At 42.9% G+C, this 24389-nt stretch overlaps 1 protein-coding gene across 1 annotated transcript in view; it reads left to right on the top strand.

The window, feature by feature from the left end:
- The window catches only part of Kcnma1 (potassium calcium-activated channel subfamily M alpha 1), a 719714-nt gene that overhangs the window by 579847 nt on the left and 115478 nt on the right, over window positions 1–24389 (top strand). Inside the window, 3 exon segments of the mRNA XM_042054118.1 lie at window positions 785–871; window positions 7905–7981; window positions 17683–17856. Coding sequence (XP_041910052.1) covers window positions 785–871; window positions 7905–7981; window positions 17683–17856 — 338 coding nt within the window.

Raw genomic sequence — 24389 nt, 5'->3', positions numbered from 1 at the left:
CAGGGCTGTGCATATTGAGGTTTATATATCCCTACAAGACAAGGTAGTTGTTTTGTTTCTGTTTCTAGAGATAATTTTCCTTTGTCTTTAAGCTGCATTGTGCCCAATAACAGAATACTATTTTTACATCTTATTCACACAACCCATCCATTTTTATAGAAAGCAGACTGGAATCATTGGGTATATTTGACAGATAATAGGTTTCTTTATCAGTGTGTAGATCAGGTTCTTCATAGAGTCTACTTACATGTCCTTATCAAAGCCTCAGAGATGTGCAGTTTCATTATGCATTACATATAACATAGGTGTCTTGTACCATTCCCCATGGAAATATGTGGTATGTATATATGTATGTTTCTGTATACACATAGGGGTCCCATTAATGCTCAATCACCTAAGGGAAAGTGGGGGTTGGATAGAACTTCATTAGGCTGAGGGTGTTTCAGAACTGACCATCAAAATCAGTTTCTAAATGGATCCATGCTGATGAATGTGCTCCTAGTCATGTGCTTCTGGGAGCAGCTAAGCAGCTCCATTAAGCAAACCCAGACCCTGAGGCCCAGATCTTTGATATCCCTGACTTGGAGTGTGCTCCCTGGAGCTAAATGATGGCATGATTGAACTAGATGTGTGGCCCGGTGGATGTCAGGCTCTAAGGAAAGATCTAAGGAACAAGACGAGTGGGGCCCCTGTCAAGGCAAAAGGATGGTGTCATCATGAAGATTTTATCCTGAACACCAGCTCACACTTTTGTCTTCTTTGTTTGTTTCTGTTCATTGAGCAGAATATTAATTAACCCTGGGAACCACCTTAAGATCCAAGAAGGTACTTTAGGATTTTTCATCGCAAGCGATGCCAAAGAAGTTAAAAGGTAAGAGTTGATCTTTATCTGCCTTCTTTCTGGTCCAACCCCAGACACTTAGATCTACTGAGACCTGCATGCTCCACATGTCCAATCTCCACCTCCAGAAGTAGTGGAGTTGCTTCCTAAGGTGTCTTTTCCCACAGTCAGTTCCCTGTCTTTAAGTCAGAATACTAAATATTTAGACCAGGAAACATTGTTATCTGCCCCTTCAACTTACAAGGAAAGAAACTGAGGCCCAGAAAGCAGAAGTGACTTCAAGTCATTCTCAATCTTCCTGTTCTGAAGGAGATGCACAGGACTCCTGGCCCCCGTCTGAGGTCATTTTCCTATATTGTATGGGTAAATGTCCTTTCATGTTTTCTGATGTAAATATCAAGAAGAATTTCAAACAGTTTGGATTAATTTTAGGTGGAACATTAAAATGCCCCTATCTGTGTTTGCAACTTTCTAAGCTCTGGCTAACATTGTCAGCCTCACCTGGGAAGCCTCTTTAGGTCTACTATGAAGCTAGCACCAGGCTCCACATTTCTTAAAATGCTTTATTAGTGTCTTTGTTCCTATTTAAGTAACTTAAGGAATCACAGGACTTTGCATATCAATTTAGGCTTTTGTTTCTGTTTTATTTTATTCCAACTTCAAAACTTTTGCTTTCAGAAAATATGATATAAGTAATCCAGAAAGGTTACTCAACTGAATAAATGTGTTACATATTTTAACACTTACTTTGAGTGTCTTCAGTTCTTTGTGGATGCCCATTGTCTTCTAATGAGTTCCCATTCAGAGCCAGGCCCATACGACATTTCCTGTTCTTTATGCTAACCCTCAAAAATTAACCCAGAAATAGAAGCCAGTCTTTTTTTTTTTTTTTTTTTTTTTTGGTTTTTCGAGACAGGGTTTCTCTGTGGCTTTGGAGCCTGTCCTGGAACTAGCTCTTGTAGACCAGGCTGGTCTCGAACTCACAGAGATCCGCCTGCCTCTGCCTCCCAAGTACTGGGATTAAAGGCGTGCGCCACCACCGCCCGGCCGTAGAAGCCAGTCTTTTAAAGTGCTCAGAACTTTGGCCTTCTTGTCTGTAAAAGGCCAGCACCTACTTCTGAGAAGCTACTCTGCACCACCGCTGCTCTGGGTACTAATGGGTTTCTTTGTGTTCATGATCTCACCCAGCTTTAGAGTTCCTTCTTTGTCTAGGAAGGAACTAAAACATGGCTTCACTGACCAGCTTATGCAAAGTCACTGTGCTGGTGAGACATAACAAGATGTATTTGCAAAATCTTGAATATGCTAATATAGAACCCTGCTAATATTTGACAAAGTCATGCTTATGATTTTCTACCCACTCAATTCTAGCAAGTGGGACTTTAAACAAGTTTTTAGACTACTAAAAGCGTCCAGGGAAAAGAACCCTTAGGGTTGAGGTTTTTGTGTTGCTTTATTTTTTGTTTTCTGGTTTTGTTTTTTTTGTTTTCTGGCTTTTATTTTTATTTTTTACTGATCTCTCCAATAAGTTTACTTCTGCAAATTGGAAATTGGAGAATGATTGGCATTGTTAAACTATGTAAGAGAGATCCATCTCTATCCGGTTCATGGGTAAAATACGCTGAGACAGGAGGCCATCAGAACTATGCTTAGATGGACGTTCAGGTGAGAAAGGAAATTGTCTGTGTGAGCCCCACCACCAGGGACTCTGGAATAGTTATGTCCTGTCCAGATGTGAGACACGGAAGTTTGAAGCAGGATCTCAGCTCTAAGCATGGAAGGCTGGGAGCACCGGCGACCATACATCATGCACACCTCCCAGACAGCAAATTCAACCTGGGCTCCCATTTGTGTGATTCTGTTTCCTACTGCATCTCTCACTAATGAGTGTCACAAACACCGAGCAGCTCAGGAAACAAATTACCACCTATATTAAGGAATGTAATATGTCTTGTTCCCGTGCTTTATGGTATTCACAAATACATGCTGACACCATCAGCTACAACCCCAGCCTGTAATTTCCATGGCGTGTGATCTGTCAGAGAAAATGCTGTCAGTTAGGGCATTTCAAGTAGATGAAGAGTACAGAAAGCTATAGAAAAGACATTGGAAATCTGAGTGAAACTGAACAAGTTGTGTAAAAAATGGAAAAGTAGATTATGATGATATCTTATTGGGTTTCACCCTCTGCTGTGGCTTCAAAAAAAAAATGCAAAACACCATGCATTGAGAGAAGTCTTGATCATAGAAACTTAGCCCAGCTACTTCAATTAAGAGGTTACTCTGAGATAGGTACTTGGTCATATTTTTTGGCTATCCCTAAATATTCTCCTTTTTAAATAACTCAGGAACACAGTCCTGTGATTCCCACTTTCTTTGTTTGAGTCATAATTAAAAATAATAGATTAGTTGCCAAGTGAAAAATGTTATCTGCTTTTATTAAATCCTCTACTTCTGATTTCTTCTCAAAATGTGGAATCCCCAAAATTGGGAAGCATTCTCAAATTGATCCACTCATCAAATATCTGCACATTGATTAATGTTTGGAAGGCTCCAGAGATCCTATTTGCTGTCCTGAGGCTCAAAATTTATAGAAGAGAAAATTTTAGGTTCTTAAAGACTTTAAAATGAAAGAAGGAAGGATTTCAATTGGGTGTCAGTGAAAGCTGCTCTTCCAAGGAGGTAGCATCTGGACAGAGATAGAAATGAAAGGAAGGAGTTTTTCATATAAAGATCAGATGGGGTAGGACGATAACAGTGTGAAGTTTGTCGTGTTGAGACAACATGAGGCAGCATGGCTGGGATAGTTCAGAGGATGGAAGTGGGGAGAAATCAGAAGACATTTGGTTCTTTGGGCACTTACAAATGGATCTCTCTTACACAGTTTAACAATGCCAATCATTCTCCAATTTCCAATTTGCAGAAGTAAACTTATTGGAGAGATCAGTAAAAAATAAAAATAAAAGCCAGAAAACAAAAAAACAAAACCAAACCAGAAAACAAAAAATAAAGCAACACAAAAACCTCAACCCTAAGGGTTCTTTTCCCTGGACGCTTTTAGTAGTCTAAAAACTTGTTTAAAGTCCCACTTGCTAGAATTGAGTGGGTAGAAAATCATAAGCCTGGCTTTGTCAAATATTAGCAGGGTTCTATATTAGCATTTGCATCTGGTTCTTTGGGCACTTACAAAGAGAATGGCTTTATCATGGAATGAAGCATATTGATGCATATGATCAGAACTATATTCTCAAAGATCAGTCTCCTTGCCTGTGATAGAGCAGGAGAGGAGGCAAGATATTCAGAGACCATCAAATAGTGTAGGGAGATGCTGGCACCCTGTGCAGAAGGAGACTCCCATTTGGAGCACTCTGGGGAGCCTGTAGTGCGTACTCATGAACTGCACAGAAGTGAGGGAGGAGGAGGAATCAAGGCTTAGGCCTAGGTTTGGGGCAATGAGTGATGGTGACAATGATGTCTTGCTGAGATGAGAAAAACTAGCAGAAGATGGGGGTGGTGGGAACTGAGGAATTCTGTCTGGGCCGTGGTGAATGGAAGAACGGTTCTGAACATGCCATGGAGTCATCATAAAGGCAGGTGATAGCTGCTTTCAGCATGAAACTGCAGGGACCAGGGGAAGATGGGGGAAGCTTGAGGGGAGTGATGACCACTTAGTGGGAGCTTTGCCCTCAGGTGGGGAAATGTTGTTGTTACTATCCACAACCCTCCAGAGAGCATATTCAGTCTTTCTCAATTCCAGTTGCTCTCGGACTCTTGCCTTTAGCCAATCACACAGAGCAACAGAGGACAAGGTGACCCTAAAGCCAACCTAGCAGGATGTGGAGGCGGGGTCTTTTGGCTGGTGTGTGAACTGGGGAGGGAGGGAATGGTAGTTGCTTTGGAGTGAGAAGGCAAGCACCAGGAAAATAGAGAAGCCACCAGGAGTGGGGAAAGGCTCTTGGAAGTCATAGTCAGGGTTTTAAACTAAGACCAGTGGGGTTCTGTTTCCAGGATCGCTGAGATTACAGGGTCAAGTGCATAGTTGTAACAAAGGACATTGCCAAGAGAGCGATGGGGGCTTATCTGGGTGGTGTAGCTTCCAAAGAACTTCCACTTAGCAAAAATTAACTTGTAGTTTAAAGGATCTGCCTCTTTCATCTGCAGCAGATGTCTTCATGTGACCGTGGACACTATTAGCCACATCTGTCTGACTGTAGCACCTGTTTCGCTAAGTGAAAGAAGCCAAGCACAGAAGGACAAACATTGCACAATCTCACTTATATGTGAAACCTTAAAAAGTCAAGGCCATGTAGGCACAGGGTAGAATCGTGGTTACTAGAAGCTGGGGCAGGAACATATGGGGAACAAGAGTCAAGGGACATAAAATATTAATTTCAATGAAAGAATAAATGCAAGCGATCATTGCAAAGTGCCAAGACCATAGTTGGTTTCAAAATAGGTTATTTTTGCATCTGCTTATTTATTTGTGTTGAATAGATGTGAGAAATTATTCACCTTGAAGGAAGGTGAGAGAACAACTTTCTCCTTCTACGGCATGGGACCCAGGGATCAACTCAAGCTGTCAGGGAGCAGGTGCTGCTACCTGCTGAGCCTTCTCCCTCACCCACAGCTTGATGTTTTTAAAACAGTGTGTTGTATTCATGAAAATTTCTTTTAACATTTTTTTTAGGGTAGATGTTAAATGTTCTCAGTCCACATAAGAAGTAACAAGTAGATGAAAGGCTGGGTGTTGGTTTGCTTGGTTTCTCCATTCTACAACATAGATCACAAATACATAGCTTTTCTCAGTTAAAAACAAAATGTTCACAGGCTAGGGAGATGACTCAGCAGTTAAGAGCACTGGCTGCTCTTCCAGAAGTTCTGAGTTCAGTTCCCAGCAACCACATGGTGAGTGACTGACAACCATCTATAGTAGGATCTGATACCCTCTTCTGGTATGTAGGCATACATGCAGATAGAGCACTCATATACATAAAATAAATAATTAAATAAATTGTTAAAGAGGTTTAATATAAAGAATGGACTTTGGTTCATTTGGCTTATCTCTCCATTTCTTTAGAGAAACATATTTAGGTCTTTCCGCTCCTGGACTTGGACTTGAATCCAGACTCTGTCACTTTGCGGTGTGACCTTGAGCAGGCCACTTAATCTCTCCTCACCTGTTTCCTTATCTGTAACCAAGCTTGTTTAAAAAGGATTGTTTGAAGATCAAATATATTAATGCTTTTACATGCTTAGAGCAGCACCAGCCTATGGTTTGTTAGCTGTTATTACTGCTGCATTGCTGTTATCCGCAAGAGCATCTAAGGGGCCCTAAAATGGCCAGAGGAAGTGGTTGGGAACTTACTTGCCCCAAGTAAATGGATGCCTCTTCTTCTTCTTCTTGTTTCAAGGCAGCCCACCATCCATTATTTCCTACCCACAATGCCTTGCAGAGCAAACATCTGCTTTTTCTGTTTTTGCAAAGAAGATGACGTCTGACATTTAAAGAAACGGTGAAAAAGCCCCTTGAGTTGAAAGAGCATTGGACATGATGTAGAAATGTACACACTGTGGAAAACATAAAAGAATCTAGGAACTGTGTTTATTTCTTTGGCCTCCGTCGACAAATGGCTCTGTTTATTCCTGGCACCCAATTTCATGTTGGGAGTGGTAAAGGAATTAAGCCCAGGGTTTTGTTAGTTCCTGAATCCAGAGGGTTGGGAGGTTGTTCTGGTAAACTTTATTACCTCCCCAGTGCAGATGCTTCTCTACTTATGATGGAGTGACGCCCCAATAAACAATTATAATTTGAAAAGAACTTAAGCTAAAAATGCATTGCATGTAACTTACTGAACATCACACCTTAACCCGGACTGCCTAATGTGTTCAAGCATTGGACATTAATGCGCAGTTGGGCAGAGCCATCTAACAAGCCTATTTAATATATTTGCCAAAGTTGACCATCTCCTGCCACTTAGTGACGCCTGTCCTGAAAATTCTGAGTGGCTGAATGGCCATGTCTCTGTACCAGCTCAAGTCGGAAGGGCTCAGCCCACCCACCCAGGTCCCCATGTCATTCCTCTGAATACTGATGTTAAGTAGTTTCCAGATCATCTTAGTTCTTCTCATTGAAACTAACTTTGGCACAGCCAGTTCACTTTGGAGTCCCAGATTGGCACTTAAGTCTGATTAGGGGACCTTGTTGTTATTATTGATGGCTCCTCCTTGGGGCTCATTCTGCCCACCTTTCCTTTCCTCATCCCATTCCAGTGGTCAGCTGAGTCTTACTCCAGAGAGAGAGAGAGAGAGAGAGAGAGAGAGAGAGAGAGAGAGAGAAACAGAGAGAGAGAGAAACAGAGAGAGAGAGAAACAGAGAGAGAGAGAAACAGAGAGAGAGAGAAACAGGGAGAGAGAAACAGAGAGAGAGACTTTTACTCATTATCTGTGCTAGGAGCAGGCATAATGGGAATGGATCTTGCCAGCTTTGGGGTGGAATGGGCTTTGACTTCCCAGAGAGTCTGAGGGAACCACGGAATCTTTCTGCAGGCCCTCCTCCAATAACTTCCAGTCCTCTCTTCTTTGGCCAATGGGGAAAGGTGCTTGTGAAATGGCAAAGGTGACATTTAGGTTTGACCAAGGCCTGTCATCCTTGAGCCCCTTTAATATGTATTCGAGTAAGCTGTGGGGATTTAGAATTGTTTTTAATGTATACTCCAAAGACTTGGGGCTATTACCCATGTGTTCCAAGGACCAATACTCGGTGCTGTTCTCAGAAATGACAGTCACAGGCTTAGTGTGTCACATCAGCAAGACCTTTCTCCCAGTTCCTTTGCAAATAAAAGTTTATAAAAAGAAGCACCAATTCGAATCACAGAATGCTGGCTTGAAGCGAATGGTCTTACAACAAACATTTCTGTCTGCAAATGTCTAAACTCCTCAAAAGATAAAAGGAAATTAGGCCTGGCATGTTTCATTAATTTGGCACCACCTCAGGGGACACGTGGTACTCATTTTACTTGGGTGGATTATGAGATGTGTCAGTTTTTCCATTCTCTTTCTCCAGGGCATTTTTTTACTGCAAGGCCTGTCATGATGACGTCACAGATCCCAAAAGAATTAAAAAATGCGGCTGCAGGCGGCGTAAGTAGTGTTTCTTTCTCCCCTCCCTCCTGCTCTCCTTCCTCATCCCCAACTTCCTTTCCCTTCTCCTTTTCCTATAGAGGAACATTAAATGCCAAGTGTTCTCTTGAATATGTTTGGATATTTCTCCCAACCATTTAAAGAAACATGAAACAGATACCAGTCCTTGCTTAGAGCAAAAAATGAAAAAGAAATCACAGTTGGTGCCCAGACGAGAGGCTAGTACCTCCTGTCCACTTCTCTAGAAATAGACATGTCTGGCCCACAGTTAAACATCATGGATGAAATAAAGACTACCTACAGCTTTGGTGGAGGGAATGTTTTTATATCGTGATTTCCAGTAGACGGGGGAGGGTTCCCTAAGTTAAGAGACTATATGTAGTCCTAGAAGGAAAGCAAGTCTTAGAACCCACTCTCCAAATAAAAGGAATAGACCGTCTTTCAATTGGAATTCTTGTAGCTTCAGACTTAGATCACCCAGGACAAAAGCACTGACAAAAGTCACCGATGCCTACAGGCCATCCCCTGGTGCATTGCTTTATGGGGTGGACTGGACTGGGCCCAGAAGCTTGCAGCATAGACGATCCCAGTTGTCTTCCACCCCAGCTTTCCTCTGCACCCTCAGTGGTGACTCAGGAAACAGTTTATGAGCTCCACTGAAGTCATGCTGTGAAGCAGTCCTTGCTTTGGGGAGGCCCAACCTTTTGCAGCAATTAGACTGCACAGCCCAGTAGAGATTGTTCTGAACCCTAGAGAAAAATCAATGCAAGGCTGCCTTCCCTTCGACGGTTCGAAAAGCTCCTTGTGATGTTTGCTTTGATCTTCAACATAACCCTACATAACTAGCTGGGCTTTATTTAATCCAGTGAAAGCAACAACGACCCTTCTTTATTTAGTGAGACAATGGAATTGCTTATAATCATACAACCAACATTCAGTCCCCTGAGGCCTGTCTGAGTCGTGTGGTGTCAGTGCCCTGATCTTTCTTACAGGGGGAAGGATATCCTTGGGCTAAATGAATTGGAAGAGAGTTTTCAAAAATCCCCCTCATAAAATACCATCTTACAAGAAGCTAGTCAAAGGCCACCATTCCTGGGCTATGCCACCCAAGGGTCTTGCCACTGTGCTCCTTGAAGGTGACTTGTTAAACAATAAGACTTAAGATGATGCTGCCTGAGCATTAATAAGCTGGTCTTCTGGGAAGCACCGATGGGCAGTACTTGTCTAGAGACATTTCTTCTCGGACTCCTTTCCACACACCAGTCTAGGCCAGCTTTTTAGCATCCAGAGTTTGCATTCGCAAACTCTGTCACTATGCCCATACCCAGAAGGATTTCCTGATTCTCTCAACCCTCAAGGAAGAGCATCTGAGTGAGTTGAAGATGAAGAGGAAAGGTCATCATCAGGTCAGCTCCCAGGCTCCAGGACTCACCAGGTGCTTCTCACCAGGTGCCTGGGAACTTAGCCATGCAGCAGGCATCCTCCGAATCATTTCCATCAGAAGGAACAGGCCATCCTGAGGCTAGATTCAGGCAAGAGAAGCACCAGAGCAAGAGGGTGAACTCTGTAAGGAAACTCTCATAGCGGCAATGGGGGCAAAATGAATGGGAGAATGTTGAGACCAATAATCCATGCAAGGGTGTTTTTATAAGCAAACCCATCCCTTGGGAGCCTTAGTAAAGTGGCAAGGCTCTGGCATACTAGGTGAGCATCCATTCGTGTGCTTTTGTGTAACCTCTTCATGCATGGTCTCCTCTTGGTGCCTGTGATGGAATGGTGAATGAGATCCCTTCCAAATCTTCTGTCAGGCAAAGAGACAAACCCATGCCATGTTGAGAAATATATAAATTCATAGAGACGCACATGCTAAGACAAGAGAGAAGACCATCTGAGGATGTCAGGGCTCTTATAGGAAGGCTACTACTTCATAGCTTGACTGGTCCTTTGGGAGGTGATAGTGGAGGTGAAACACGGGTGGGGAGAAGAGCAAGGGGCTCGAATCAAAAGCAGGAAGTCATTTGCATTGTTTAGAGGATGGGTGGAGGGCCTTTGCGGTCTGTGGCATCTGGAGAGAGAGGTACAAAGTGAGATCATACAAGAAGGCAGAGATGTTGCTGAGAAGCTAGATTTTAGTCCTGTGCCTGAAAACTACCAGGTGATTTCAGGAAAGGAGATGACATCATCAGGTCTCAGCTGAAAAGATTTCCTTTGCATCTGAATGTCGGATTCACTCTGGAAGGCAGAATGGAAAGGCAAGATGAGGAAAGAACTTCTCTGATTCACTCTCTGTGAAATTAGAGTGTCTCTCATAGGACCCCATAGTACATTATTGTGGCATGCCCCTTTTAAAGTTCTTACAGTTAAGGATTTGACTTCCAAGGTATTTTTCTCTATCTCTGCTCCAGGCAAGCAAACAACAGTAAACTTTTAGTTCCATCCTATTGTGAAAAACACACTGTTATTTACAATCACTCCATTCCCCTCATTTCCATTCCATAAATTAAGCTAGTGACGTGTGTAATCTCCCATCATGCACAACATCATTGCTGCAAAAGGATGGCCTCCTCCAAGCTGCTCTTAAGACTGACAAGGTTATGGAACGAGTGGTTAATATTTGATAATAATCAGAATTGTTCAAATGTTGTTATTCCCAATTAAAAGGCCATAGCCTGAAGGACAGGATGCAGATAAGTCAGGGAGGATTAGAATAAAATGAATAATTGAATATAAACCTTCTCATGAAGGTCAGACATTGAAGAAATCAGAAAAGATATGTTTGGCTGTGAAGGAACCTTCATGAGAAATAGCATTGTTCGTAGCATATGGAAATAGCAAAAATAGCAAAATTGGAAAGGACAGTTGTTCCACCCTGTTATTTATCCAAACCTGTTAGTGCAGCAATTAATAATTCACCATAAAATGATATAGCTGTGTGAGCACAAAGCTAATAACAGCCCCTAAAATTTGTGTATATTTCCTAACCCTCCTGTCCCTACCCCATTTCTCCTTCCCAATATCTCCCTTACCCTTTTCATTCCTCTTCATTCAGTAACCTCCAATGTTTCCTGTCCTCTCTGGGAGAAGTCCGGCACATGGCTATTCCATCTGTGGAGATCCCATTGTGGTAGTCTAGTTTAACGTGTACGTTTCTTTCCATTTCCTCTCCATCCATCCAGGAAGCAAGTTCAATTCAGATGTCTAGCCAAGGAGAAAGCTCTCAGAATCTGCCATTGACTCATTTTCTTTTTCTGTGCCACAAACCTAGTCTAATGATTTACACTTCCCTCCCAGCCTCTGAAAAGTTACCAAGGGTACTCTCCTAAGGGACAAGTCATGTTTAGATTGATGTGTGTGAAGGAATCTTCTTTGATTTCTAATCATTGACATGTCTTTGATTTATTTTGTTTCCTCTTTGCTGCCTTGGAATACGACCCCCACTCTATCTTAACTACACCCTGGTAGTGATCTATTGTGAGTAAAGTGCGTTCCCCGCAGCCCAGAGTCCAGTTTTCCTGCTCTTTCTCTTGATGAGATACTTTTTTTCCGTACAATTTCAGTTTCGTTTTATTTTTGGTATTCGTGTTGCATGTAGCAGTTACATCATGCCCCAACTCGCTCATGCCCCAACACAGTCCTCGTAGAGTAGCCAGGAGCTGGAGAGTGCCCAGAGCCCACTCTCCATGCATCCGCTCATTCCCCAGCCTCCAGCAAGCTCTGGACATGGTCTTATTTCTCCATTCGAAAATAAGACCTTGACAACAGTGTGTTTCTCTTGAAGGCCTTGCCTCAGGACTTTTAAGGGACACGGATTAGGCTGGAGTATTTTACCTCTATCTTTAGATGCTTTGTCCATCGGGACTCATGGTCATGCTTGCCTTTGATAAACTATACTTGTTTCCCCTGCTATGGAGCTTGAACTCGCCTCCCGAAGGAAAAACATAGGCTACATATATATTCCTGAGTTGTGATATATATGATATGCACCAGTAGTTTATATGTAAAAATGTATATTTTTATATATAATCGTAGGGAGATTCCATAGCGAGAGGAATGTGCTGATCATATTATATGTGCCTCTCTGTACAAGACGGTGCTTGCTGGGTGTTTAATTGAGTACTCCTTTGGGACTGTAAGTATCTGTCTTTCTGGAGACAAGTGGTCATTATTTCCTACAGTCTATGAAGTTTCCTTGCTTTTAAATACAACTTCTCCTTTAGTTAGCACCCACTAGTTCGTCCACAGTTCCTCTGTGAATTTTAGGCATCTGGAGGATCAATGTGCTTATTTTGAAGGAAAAACATTGGTTAACTAAGAAAGAATGCTCCTTTTCATGAATGAGTCATGTAGGAATCTAAACGAGTCAATACGAGTCTCTAGACCTCTCTAACTTACTCAAGGCGTAGGATCCCATTTCTCCAACCAGATGTAATTTTTAAGGCCAGTATTTCTATGTATGACCTACAGCTGTAATGCTAGCTATCACGGGCACTAGCCGTCAGCATTGGGTCTTGACTTACAGATATAGGACTCTATGGAAAGAGAAAGGAGACCCAGTCTGCAACTGATTGTGTTCATTGGCTCTGGAATGTGGAGATGTTTCAGCACTGTAGTGATCCTTTGCAGAAGAACAAGAAGAAGCAAGTTGACCGCTTGAGTTCTGGTAGTCTTCATGTGTGAAAATTCTCTGATGTTCTGTGTAGTGCCAAACCAAAATAATGATCTTCTTCAGTGCAACAACACACAGTTGGGCCCACTTTGGCTCTGTGGAATGCATGTGGATGTGTTGCTTCTGCACCCCCAGATTTTCATACTGTAGCAGCCGTTGAGAACTAGAGGGCTACAAAATGCCAGTCAACAAACACTGTGTTGGCAAAGTCTCCCACCTTTCCCAACTCCAGAGTGATTGGTGCCAGCCAGATCAACTAGCTGGGTGTGTGCTCCAGGTTGCTGACTCTAATCTTTGCCCTTCCCTCCTTCCCGATCATGGAAAGACCTTCTTCTTCTCCAGAAGGGAACGGGAAGAACGGTGTTAAGTGAAGACATCATTTCTCATTTATAGGATATGAAAGAACCTCTGCTTCCTCGCATTACATCTAATGATGTACCTCAAACAAAAACCTTAGTGGGCTTTTCTTTTGTAGAGGGTTTGCTTATGATTTTGGTTGCCACTGAGCCCTAGAAGAAAAGCTGTAAAGTCATGCTAAGAAATAATGCTTCCTTCCATGGGCTGATTTGAAAAGTGAGGCTATGATCTGAGAAGTGTACCTTAATTTAATGGCACTTTTTTTCTTTTGCACGAGTATCCTCTTACATTTGCTCCTTTGGAAACCTAAATTGCTTTCCCTCCAGCAGCTGGAAACCTCCACCTGGGCCTCTTGGGCAAGGCTGCTTTACCTCTCCCTTCCAATCCACCCCCGAAATTAAGATTCTGCAATTGCAACCTGGCTGGCCATTTGGTTGCTGATGCCGGAGGCAGATGGTACCGCAGGCAGAATAGGCTGAAACCCTTCCTTCCATTCCAGACTTGGCTCAGAAAGGCCAGCCAGCAGAGGACCTGAGGCCTGGCACCTGACCATATTAAGTGTGTCCCAAGGAAAGAGAAGTGAGCGGGCTACATCTGCAGCAGGTTTAATTTCTCACCATTAGAACCTTTGAAAGTAGAGGGAAAATTGTGCAAGAGTGTGTCTGAGAAAGCTTTCCATTTTAAACACTCAAAAGTAAACAGAGGGCTTTGGTGATGTCCATTAGGAAAGTACTTCTATTTTGTCTCTATAAATTCTACTAGGAAGTCATAATGGAAATAGTGGATGAATATCCATTTTATTGTGGTGAAGAAAAGCACATAAAAGCTTTCTTCTGAAGTGATGAAGCTGTTCAAACATAGATTTTTGTTTTGTCTTAGAGGAAGGTGAGAACCCAAATCAGATTCTTGGCACTGACATGACTTCTTCAAATCATTGATACTGGTCCAAGAACAAGAACATTTTGTAGGAAAAAGAGAAAACAAAGTCCCAAGGGGCTTATATTTCTTCTTTCCCAGAGTTAAGTTGGCCTATGGGTACAATTCGTAGAAAATAAGGTTGTTCCAAGAGCCCTAAGGCAAAGTGACAAGTACCTGCAGAGACACACTCTTGTCTAGTCCCTCTAGGGAAGCTGTGGCAAAGCTGCAGGAGACCCTACCAGCCAGTGCAGTGCAGTATAAAACCAGCGTGCTTGCAAATTACCCCTACTGACTGCTCCCAGGAGCCTCTCCTAGGAGGTTTCATCTCTCTGTCCTCACTGCCCCGGAATATCATAGATGGGAGGCTGCCCTTGAATATGGCTCCACACAGGTTTCAGTTTAGAGAGACTGCAAGGCCCTCTTCTCCTCTGGGAAGAGCAAGTTCTGCTTCAGGCCATTAGCAAGCTGCTGTCCTACAGCCAGCTACCGCTAGATGTCCTCATAGACCTACTTTGCTTTGCCTTCACAATCTACATAAAATCTTTTCTCTGGTGACAGGGAAGAGCCCTGGATGGCTACTAAGAAAGGAACTTAGCACACACCAATGGAGAGGAGACATGTTTTTACACCCAGGAATGGATGAGAAACTTTTTTTTTGTTTTAAATAGATACTGAAATGTTCATTGTACGTCTGTGAAACTCAACTTTGTGGGGGTTAAGTCTCTCTCTGATATATGAAATAAATCCTCTAACCCAAATTGACTATAGAAAAGAAAACAGTTACCAAGAAGGTTCTGAGAGTCTAGAATTTATTGAAACCATAGGAAGCCATAGAGTTGAAGAAGGTGATGGAGAAGTAATGCCCAAGTTAGAAAATCTGTAATATGGTAGCTAAGTGAATTTAGTTTAGAACCCAAGAATAGAATGCCCACATTTTCTAGAACACCTACCACATGGGAGGCAAATCTTCAGGTCTTCTTTGCTGATCTTGACCACGAATAAAAGTGGACCAGAAGAAATCTCAAAACTATGCGTATATCCCTCATGCCTGACGGGTCACTCCATCAGATGGAAGTACACCCTTCTAGGACAGTGGCCTTAGAAGGACATAGGTGACAACGCACCTGACTGGGGTGGTAGACATGGAGGCACACTCTTACCTGGTCATCTTCACCCTAGACGTTGTGGCGCCGGAGGTTTGTCAGTATGTGGGGCTCAATCATGTTTAACTGTTTGTGTCTTGTCCCTGAGCCTCATGTTGATCACTCTTGGTGTGGGGTGTGTGTGTGTGTGTGTGTGTGTGTGTGTGTGTGTGTGTGTATGTGGTCTTTGTCCTTTGAAATTTCTCTTTTGCATTTGGCGTGAGCGTAAAATGGCCGGTAAGGAATGACAAGTACTAGCATGTTTTCTGTTTTATGCATATGCTGCTTTGGAATGTGACTGCTTATAATTAACAGTTAATCTTCTTATAGCAAATGGGTTTCTGCTGTCTCGGTTACCAGTTGCAGCCTGTTACTGCATGCTAACAATACAAAATTTTACAGCAATGCATGGTCTCCAGGACAGCCAACTGTGACAGTTGCAAACAGTCCCTGAAAGTCACTGGTTTGATGTTATTCTCCCTCCTGGAGCCTTCTGATGTGGGAGGTCTCCACTGCCCATTGTGATAGGGTAACCTCTGTGGGAAAAAATGATTCAAAAGTTACCTATTCCCCTCCTCTCCCATATATATATATATATATATATATATATATATATATATATATATATATGAACTTTCTTTCCCTATAAATGTGTCATATTCTATTACCATGCATGAACCCGAAATGGCGGTATGAAAATGAAAACCAGGGACCGTCGCTAATGAGAAACATAGCATTTCTGAATTTGATGGGATTCTCTGCTACAGTATTTGATTTAAAAAAAAAAACAAGTTTTAAAATAATTTGAAACTACAGTGAAATAGACAAAAGCAGAAAAGAAACTATCTTCATCAGTCTCTTCTTCGCAAGTAACAAGTCAATATGTCCAGGTAAAACATTAGGAAAGAGGAACCAAGAGGCTGATTTTCCAGGCGCTATACCAGATCTGGATACTGTTCGGCTAAGTTTATTTTCATGTCTTCCATTGTCTGCCTTTCTTGACTCAGCCACTGCTGTTGATCAGGGTGGCCTGGACATTGGCAGCATGCCTTGTGACTTCCTCTGACTCAAATGCTATAGCAGATTCTTATTTTTATTTTTTGGTAAAAGCAAAACTCAAGAGAATGATATACTGAGAGTTGAACAGGGCTGGGGTTGCATGTTAATCCAAACAATGGGTTTAGTTAGGATGCTAAAGGACTGTGCACTGGGGATGTGAGCCTACTCACAAGAGTGGAGGTGCTGCTGGAGGTCTCGCGTTCATCTTCCCCAGTGCCTGCTCTTCACAGTCATAACGTTCCCTTCGCTTGACAAGCCCACTGTATGGCAAGTCATGAAGGTCTTAGAACAGGGCTTGACCCACTTGAGAGATTTAAACCCGTTCCTGGTGACCGTAACATTCAAAGAAAGCAAACCCACAAGCTATATTTTAAAGTAAGAGGGCAACCATTCTCTACAAAGGAAAATACAGAGGGATAATGTGACTTCCCACATGGAAGGGGTGGGTCTTCTCTTGTGCTGCAGTATAAATTTACCAGAAGGGTAAAAGGTAAAGGCATTGAAAAGCTTTGCGTGACTGTATTACAGGTAACTTCTGGATCAGTATCAAACTACGCTACACTTAAAAGCATAGCACACTATGCTAGCCTTAAAAGAACCATTGAGGGCCCCTGAAAATGCCAGGAAGATAGTTTGTAAGGCAAAGATTTCATGTTATTTTAACATATTTTGGCCAATATTTTCTAAGTAAGGAAAAAATAAGATTAAGTCACCTAATTGCCTTCTGATTTTCTGGTGGGCAGGAAGAGAGAGGCAGCACTCACAATAAATACACCCATGAGTAGCTAAAAGCCTTCCAGAGACTAACATTTCATATTGCTCTGGGTGATTGTTTTTATTTGTGAACTTCCTTTAATGTCAAATATGCCGCGTTAGCCTTGAGTAGCGGCATTTCTTATATGGACAGATTTGGATATTTGTTCTGTCAAGAGTAAATTTAAATTCCTGTAGCTATCATGTAAACTCACTCCTGGGAAGTTCAGCAAAAGCGTCCTCAGGTCTGATATTAACATGTAATCGTTTCACATTTAATTTGATGGAAGCTTGTCCCAGGTTCTGCTTAATGCCCAGAAGTGGATGAAAATGAGATAGCCTATATATTAGTTATATTTGCATCCTGCAAAAGCCATTTATTGTACCAAATAAGCAATTCATTTAACCGATTGGCTGTATGTCTCTTTTGCCCTCCTGCATTAATTGTGCCAGGGGGAGAATGGTGGTTCATTTTTGCTGTCTATAATTTGCTCTTTTTTTTTCCGTCCATGAATCGGGATGTGTTCAGCCATGCCTTCTTCCTGTGGTCACCGCTCCATCGAGGGGAAAAAATAATATGCAACAGCCTTGGGGGACAATAAAGGCAATTTATATTTTCACTGTTTTTTTTTTTTTAATGTACAACCAAACTGTCACCAACAATCACTGCATTTTTTTTCTGGGTCAAGACTGTTAACGTGAACTAAGTGTTCAGTTCTCCAGTGCCCTTCCAGCTGCCTTGCTGTATGTGACCTTGCCATTAACTGCCGCTCTTCCTCTCCTCCCATCCAACCACATGGTTATAGCCAAGATGTCCGTCTTCAAGAGAATGAGACGAGCATGTTGTTTTGGTTGCGGACGTTCTGAGCGTGACTGCTCATGCATGTCAGACCGTGTGCGTGGTAACGTGGACACCCTTGAGAGAGCCTTCCCGCTTTCTTCTGTCTCTGTTAATGATTGCTCCGCCAGTTTCCGTGCCTGTAAGTTTAACCTCAACACCACAGTTCCCTGTCTGTGCTCGTCTGTGATATCAGCCCTGTCTTGTGTTGTGCCCTGTGGTCCTGTGAGTCCACTGAGTTTGTGTTGCCTTCCTAATATGGTCTTGTGTGTGATGATATGTTGCCTGTGTCTCTGTGTATATGATGAAAGGGCTTTCCTTTATGACCTTTTCTGTGCTTCTTGTGATCGTGAGCAAGACTGGCATTTGACAGCCTGCTGATAGACTTCCTCTCTCTTGTCTAAGTGAAAAGGAAAAGGAAAGTGACCGGATAGCAATCCCTATTTTAATAGAGGGTTTGTGAAAATGTGGGTCTTCAGATTTTAGAGGTGACTATTAAGTGGGAATAGATCAGAAGGATGGAGGAGAAGGTATATGGAGAAAAAACTTCCTAGCATTTCACAACACATAGGCTACAACAGCATCTGGTTACAGATGTTTGCTCATATGTATCTTCATGTATGTATGTAAATATATATGCATATATACACAGTTTTGTCCTGTGTACTTGTTACTAGAGTCTCATTCCTTCATACATGATGCTCTCCTCAGTTCTTGAAGGGAATATTTATTTTTGAATCTGCCCCCCCTCCATACACTGGCAGTTTCTAGTGCTGCCTTTCAAACGGTTGACACATTCGAAGAAAGCTCCAGAGACACTCATTAACATCTTAGATTTTCCCATCAATTTAGTCCCACTCAGCCTAGGTATTGTATACCAATCGTGAATATAAATAAGAAAGATTTAAATCCCGAATCTCTAGTATTTTCTTCGCTTTATAGCGCAGATCTTTGTCACTGCCAAGCTTGCCCCCTTGAAAGAAGCTGTAACTGTCACGCAGTTGACAGCTGCTGAGTCTGATGAACCAAATTCCCGAGTCACCCTCATCTGTGTTTTCATTGGTGCAGAATGAGTTGGTTTGAAATGCTATGGGTGTCCATCCTTGTCCACTGGCAGAAGAGCTTGAGTTCTGCGTGAGGACTTGGATGCTCTTGAGATATGACCATGACTGTGAGTTCTTCCTTTGGGAGTAGAGAAAGTGGAAGGCAGTGGTTCTCTCTGTGCTTTACCCATCTCTCCTTAAAGAAGCCAACACACTCTTGGTACTGCGTTGACATCTTACCCACTATCTCTTCTCCTAAATAAAAGATCGGTTGAACTTTTCTGTTCCTTGTGGACGTTCACACCCACCACAAGGAAGAAGGGAAACATTTAATTTTCGAACATTTTGATACCATAGTAAATACATATCAATGAATCATCATTGTCTGTGTTGAAGATAGTCCCTACACAGTACATTTGTGAATATCTAGCGAGAGAGAGCCACAACTTTACTGTATAGAGAGGGTGCTAAGTCATGCTAGGTGCTGATGTTCAAAGCTGTGGTTCACATTTGAAGTCTGTAAGCCATATGTTGAGCTACTGAAGGCATTCAGAAGCCTGATCTGAGACCAGTGAGACAGGAGTGCTGAAGGACCAGACTGATTTAAAAGTGACACTTAATGGGGTTTTATTGAGAGGCATTATAGACTGTATGTAGCAAACACTTTGACCTGAATTTTTTTTGCTTTGTTTTTTTTTTTTTTTTTATTTTCTTCTCGTGGATGATCAGTACAAGTCCATATACCTTTATTTTGCCTGCAGGAATTTTTTCTTATTCATATGCTATGTAGCCTAGGTAACCCAGGTCACAACTGCATAAAGATTTTGTCTGTGATGTGTTGCAGGGCATCATATTCAAAGAGAAGCTAGTTAGGAAGACAATGGAGTAAGCCATGGTGGCACCACTGGCCAGATCCCTTTGATTGGCAGGGGTAGATGTGATTGCCAACCCTCTTCAACCTAAGGCACAATTTCTTCTTTTCTCAAAACCACCACACTCCAAAAACTTGGCCACAGATTTGGTGGAAAAAAACCTGAAGAGCCAGTTTGGCTTTGGGCTAGGGTCCTGTGGTCATGTCTTGGCACGCTGGCCCTCTGCTCCAATCACAGTAAAAACTCTGTCCCCATGTGAGGCTCATGGTGTCCATTGTGTGCAATTTCCATTTTATTTGAGAAAAACCATAATTGGAGGGATTTTTCAGCTCTGCAATTCAATCCTGGCATCAGTGGAGGCCGAGGGAAGAAAATCTTGGGGTAAGAATGTCCCATCCTCTGAGAACTACCCTGTTCGCAATATTGTCATCCTTCTGTCCCTCCATCGCCAGCCCCCACTGTGAAGGACAGCAGGCTCCAGGCCTTGAGTGGTATTTACAGCTCGGGGGTGGCTTGCTGGCCCTGTTTCGTCATCTTCACTTCACACAAAGGAGGATTTCATCCATCCCTGTGTGAGGCCACTCACCTTTGACCACTAATAATAAGCTAGAAAAATCCATTCCAAGTTGAACTCTTTTATAGGCCTATGTCAGCCGTTCTCCTCCAATTAAAAAAAAGGAGAACAAAAACACAAAACAAATAAAATAATAATTTAAAAAAAAACCCTTCCGTCTCTGCTGAACCCCTGGCAGTATGCCACAGCAATCCGGGCACCCCACACGGGTGGTGGGTTGGGTAGTGCCCCCTTGACAGAGTGAATTGACTCTAAGAGCAGTGGTGAGAGTGAGCTTTTCATTAAATATGAGCAGACGTGAAACGGAGAGGGTTTGACGATTAGAAATGGCAGGAGAAGGGCCCTGGAATCAAAGTGAGGTCAGACGAGCAGGTCAGATTACTTCTCTTACATTCCTTAGTTGTTCTGAAGATCATTTTGAATTAATGTCAGCAGAACCATGATGGATTTTGCCCTTTGTCTTTTATACCGGGGCTGTATTGTTTCCCAAGACACTCATTAAAGGTCATTACACTATTACAGGCTTGCTTTGGTCGCCGGTTTCCAGTTGAGCCAGTAGTACTTAGGAGCCTGCCTAATTCGTTCCTCTCTTGCCTTGTCTTTCCTTCCCTCTGTGCTTTTTTTTTTCCTTATGAAGGAAAGGATTTCCGTTTTTTAAGGGACTTTAAATTGAAACACAAAGCCCCATTACATGTTTTCTGAAGTGGGAAGGGAAGTAGCTAGTTCCCAGAGGTGGTAATGTATTAAAACTGTTCAGAGGGTTTTAAAGACCTCTCTTCTCACTGCTGTTTGACACACCTCTCCTTGGAGGCGTGGCCCATGATCAGTCCTTGTTAAGGCTGGTGCAAGGAGGCCATTTGTCTTCTATTGTACTCACAAGGAGATGGGAGGCCAAACCCATACAAAGGCCTTCAGAGGGGAAGGACTGATTTTTAAAAGATTTGTGATTTTAAGTGTTGTGAGCCTGAGGAGAGAGCTCAGTTGGATCCACTGTGCAGGCATAAGACTGAGTCTGGATCCCCCAAACCCATGTAGAAAGCCCAGAAGAATGGTGCATGTCTGTAACTCCACCACTTCCTGGATGGGTGATGGGCAGATTCCCGAATCTCATTGGTTATTCAGTCTAACCAAATTGATTATCTTCAGATTTAACAAGAGACTCTGTCTCATTTATGCACAGCACACCCCGTACACACATACCACCTACTCACACACACAGCCCACTAAAAACGATCTAGAAATGAATAGTGACCATAGAGGATGCATATGTTGAATTGTTTAATATTTACCTCTAGACTGTTCGTTATTCCTATCTATGATGGGACTCTACCCTAAAATCTAGAATTGGTGTTCAGTGTTAAAATCTAGAATCACAACATCATTTTCTGATTCTTTAGATCTTATTTCTACTTCAGATGGCTTTTGGCACTGTGTCACTTCCCTTCAAAGACACCAAGATGCTGTGCATCTGACATCTTTACAAGTCTCTGATCTAGTACAGAAAAAAGAGCTGTCTCACGACATAAACATTCCCACCTGTCAATATAGATGGAGGTCTTAACCAGCTCCGCTCTTTCCAGGAGAGCTTTTTGAAGTGGGCAATCTCTGTCTTTGGAAGTTTATTCTTGAGTCCAGTCTTTCCTGGTGTCTGGTAGTTAAGTGTAATAGAAAGGGACAATTACAATTATGACATAGTGACAATGAAAGTTCCTATTGATTCGGACCTGCCTAGACCTGCCTGATGTGATTCTGTTGATAGTCCATCAGTAACACTGATGTAAGCAAATGAATGGAGTCGGGGGAGAAAAGAGGCCTTTGGGTTTGTACTGGGAACTAGCGTTAGCTCAGGCACACCTGAGCTCCCCCATGCCACCTTCCTTCCACCAGTAGTTTACCTGAACAGTTCCATGGAACCTTCAGCAAACTACTGAAGCTAATTTTCAATTGTGCATGGCTTTTACTTCTGTATTCATATATCATAGATGCGGTGTTCAGCTCAGATGGTTAAGCTGAGAGGAAAAGTCCAATATGATTAGGTGAAAAGGAGATGGCACACCAAAATCAGTTTGGAGTAACCTTGAGTCTTGTCAGATAATAAATAAAACCCAGCTTATTCTCAGTGGTCTTCTGCTTGCATGGGCAGAGAATTAACATTGCCAATTGAACTGAAATCATTTCAGTGAACTAGTGGCATTTTGAAGAACATAAAGACAGATACGAGGGCAGGAGGCAGAAGCAGCTTTAAAGTCCGTCACAGGACTCACCTATGCCAACCATCTCCAGAGCCCTGGAGGAGACACGAGGTTTAGCAAGCTACATTTAGATACCACCAGTCTGTAATCTTATCACCCCCCTTGACAGATAGTTTGGAGGCGCTTCCTACACACCCCACCTCCCCTGTCTTCAATAGTACGTACTCTACTTCTGGGAACCAGTGCCACATTGTCCTGTCACCAGTGAGGAAAATGGGAAAAAGTCAGCCGGAGGATACTCAGCACATGTCCAGTTAATTTTAGTGTTTCATGTGGTTTTTAACAAATGCGTAGTGACAAAGATGCATGGGGTACAATGTGAGTTTTCTGCATGTACATACGTAGTGTCAAGACCCCAGGGTCCTTCCTCCCATTTCATTGAAACTTTTGCTCAGTGCCTCCCCTCTCCGCCCACGCGCCCACGTATCCATGCTCAAGCATCTGTGCCTCCCCTCTCCGCCCACGTGCCCACGTATCCATGCTCAAGCATCTGTGCCTCCCCTCTCCGCCCACGCGCCCACGTATCCATGCTCAAGCATCTGTGCCTCCCTTCTCCGCCCACGCGCCCACGTATCCATGCTCAAGCATCTGTGTCTCAAGTGCTTTCCTTTTTCATGCAGCTCATGCCGAACGCTGTTTTTATCCACTCTCATTTTATTTCCCCACCTCCTATGACACTCATTGATTGCAAATACAAATAGACCCTTTTAATTCTCTGGCTCCTTAGCCAGCCTTGGCTGTGCAATCTTGATTTGTCTATTTGCATTTTATTGTGGGAAGTGAAAATCAGAGGAAGGCAGACAGGACCTGGCTGCCATTTACCCATCAGCCCACGTGAGGAAGATGAATAATACCCTCAGGAAGAGCCTCTTCAAGTACTCACCCTGTCCCAAGCAGGGCAACTGAAGCCAACACCTCTTGCTTAATTTCTGGCAGGCACACAGGGCAGAGAGTTGACCGGAAAGATGCTTCTCTTCCGGTAATGGAGCACACACAAAGTTGTCAGCTTCCGTAGTCAGTAATGTCTGAGGCAGAAATCAACCTTTGCAAATAAATTCCTTGGAAAATAACTCCTGAAATTGTCTTCAAAGAATACCAAACAAAGCTCATTTTCATCCAGTCTGTGATGCTGATGTTTGCAAAGCCCAACGTCAGGGGAAGTCGCTGGTCTGCAGTCAGAGATCACGCTTCTTCTCCTCTCACCCAGACAAGGTGCTGTTGAATATAACCTCAGGAAAGAAGGAAGGGCTTTTTCTCTGTATGTACCCTGTCATTTAGACAAGTCCCCTTCCAGGAGCTCTGGCCCCTTGAAGAGAAATTACAAACTATGTTAGCATGCCATAGGTACATCAGACAGAGGTCCTTATGCAGGTGGCAGGGAAATTCGGTTTGTATTTTTATTTTAGGACAGTGACTGGCTGTCAAGAACGCTGGCCTTAACATCTCTCACCACCAGGCAGCGGGTTCTTGGTCTTACCTCCCAGGTGGAGGAGAGGTGTAGCTAGCTAGCACTCCATTTCCCCTCCTCCTCCACAGTTGTGGGCGACAGATGCCAGGGCCAGACTGCTCTTCACTTGAGCCTTCTTGTCAAGTCTCTGCCTTGAGCCCAAAGCCTGACCTTTACTGAACGAAATAAACCACTGTTGAACAAGCAAAGGTTTGAATTAGAGCGGTCTTGGAGCAAGTGTCAAGTCCATTTCCCTCCTTCCACCTACAGCGGGAGTGTGGATTAGACCAAGTCTGGAGTTTGCAATGCCTTAGGCTTTATGGGTCTGGGGAGACATAACTTATTAACAAAGAGTTATTAAATTTTTATCAATTTTACAACACAATGTAAATGCCGCCTATGAATCTACATTGTATTCATTATCATTTAAAACGTTAATTAAGTCAAAGTTGCATTTAATTTCTCTCTAAATGGGCCTCTGGGAAGA

The sequence above is a fragment of the Arvicola amphibius genome, chromosome 13 (genome assembly GCF_903992535.2).
Source record: "Arvicola amphibius chromosome 13, mArvAmp1.2, whole genome shotgun sequence".
Taxonomy (NCBI): domain Eukaryota; kingdom Metazoa; phylum Chordata; class Mammalia; order Rodentia; family Cricetidae; genus Arvicola; species Arvicola amphibius.
The sequence above is the reverse complement of the archived record's forward strand: the minus strand, read 5'-3'. Positions and strand labels throughout refer to the sequence as shown.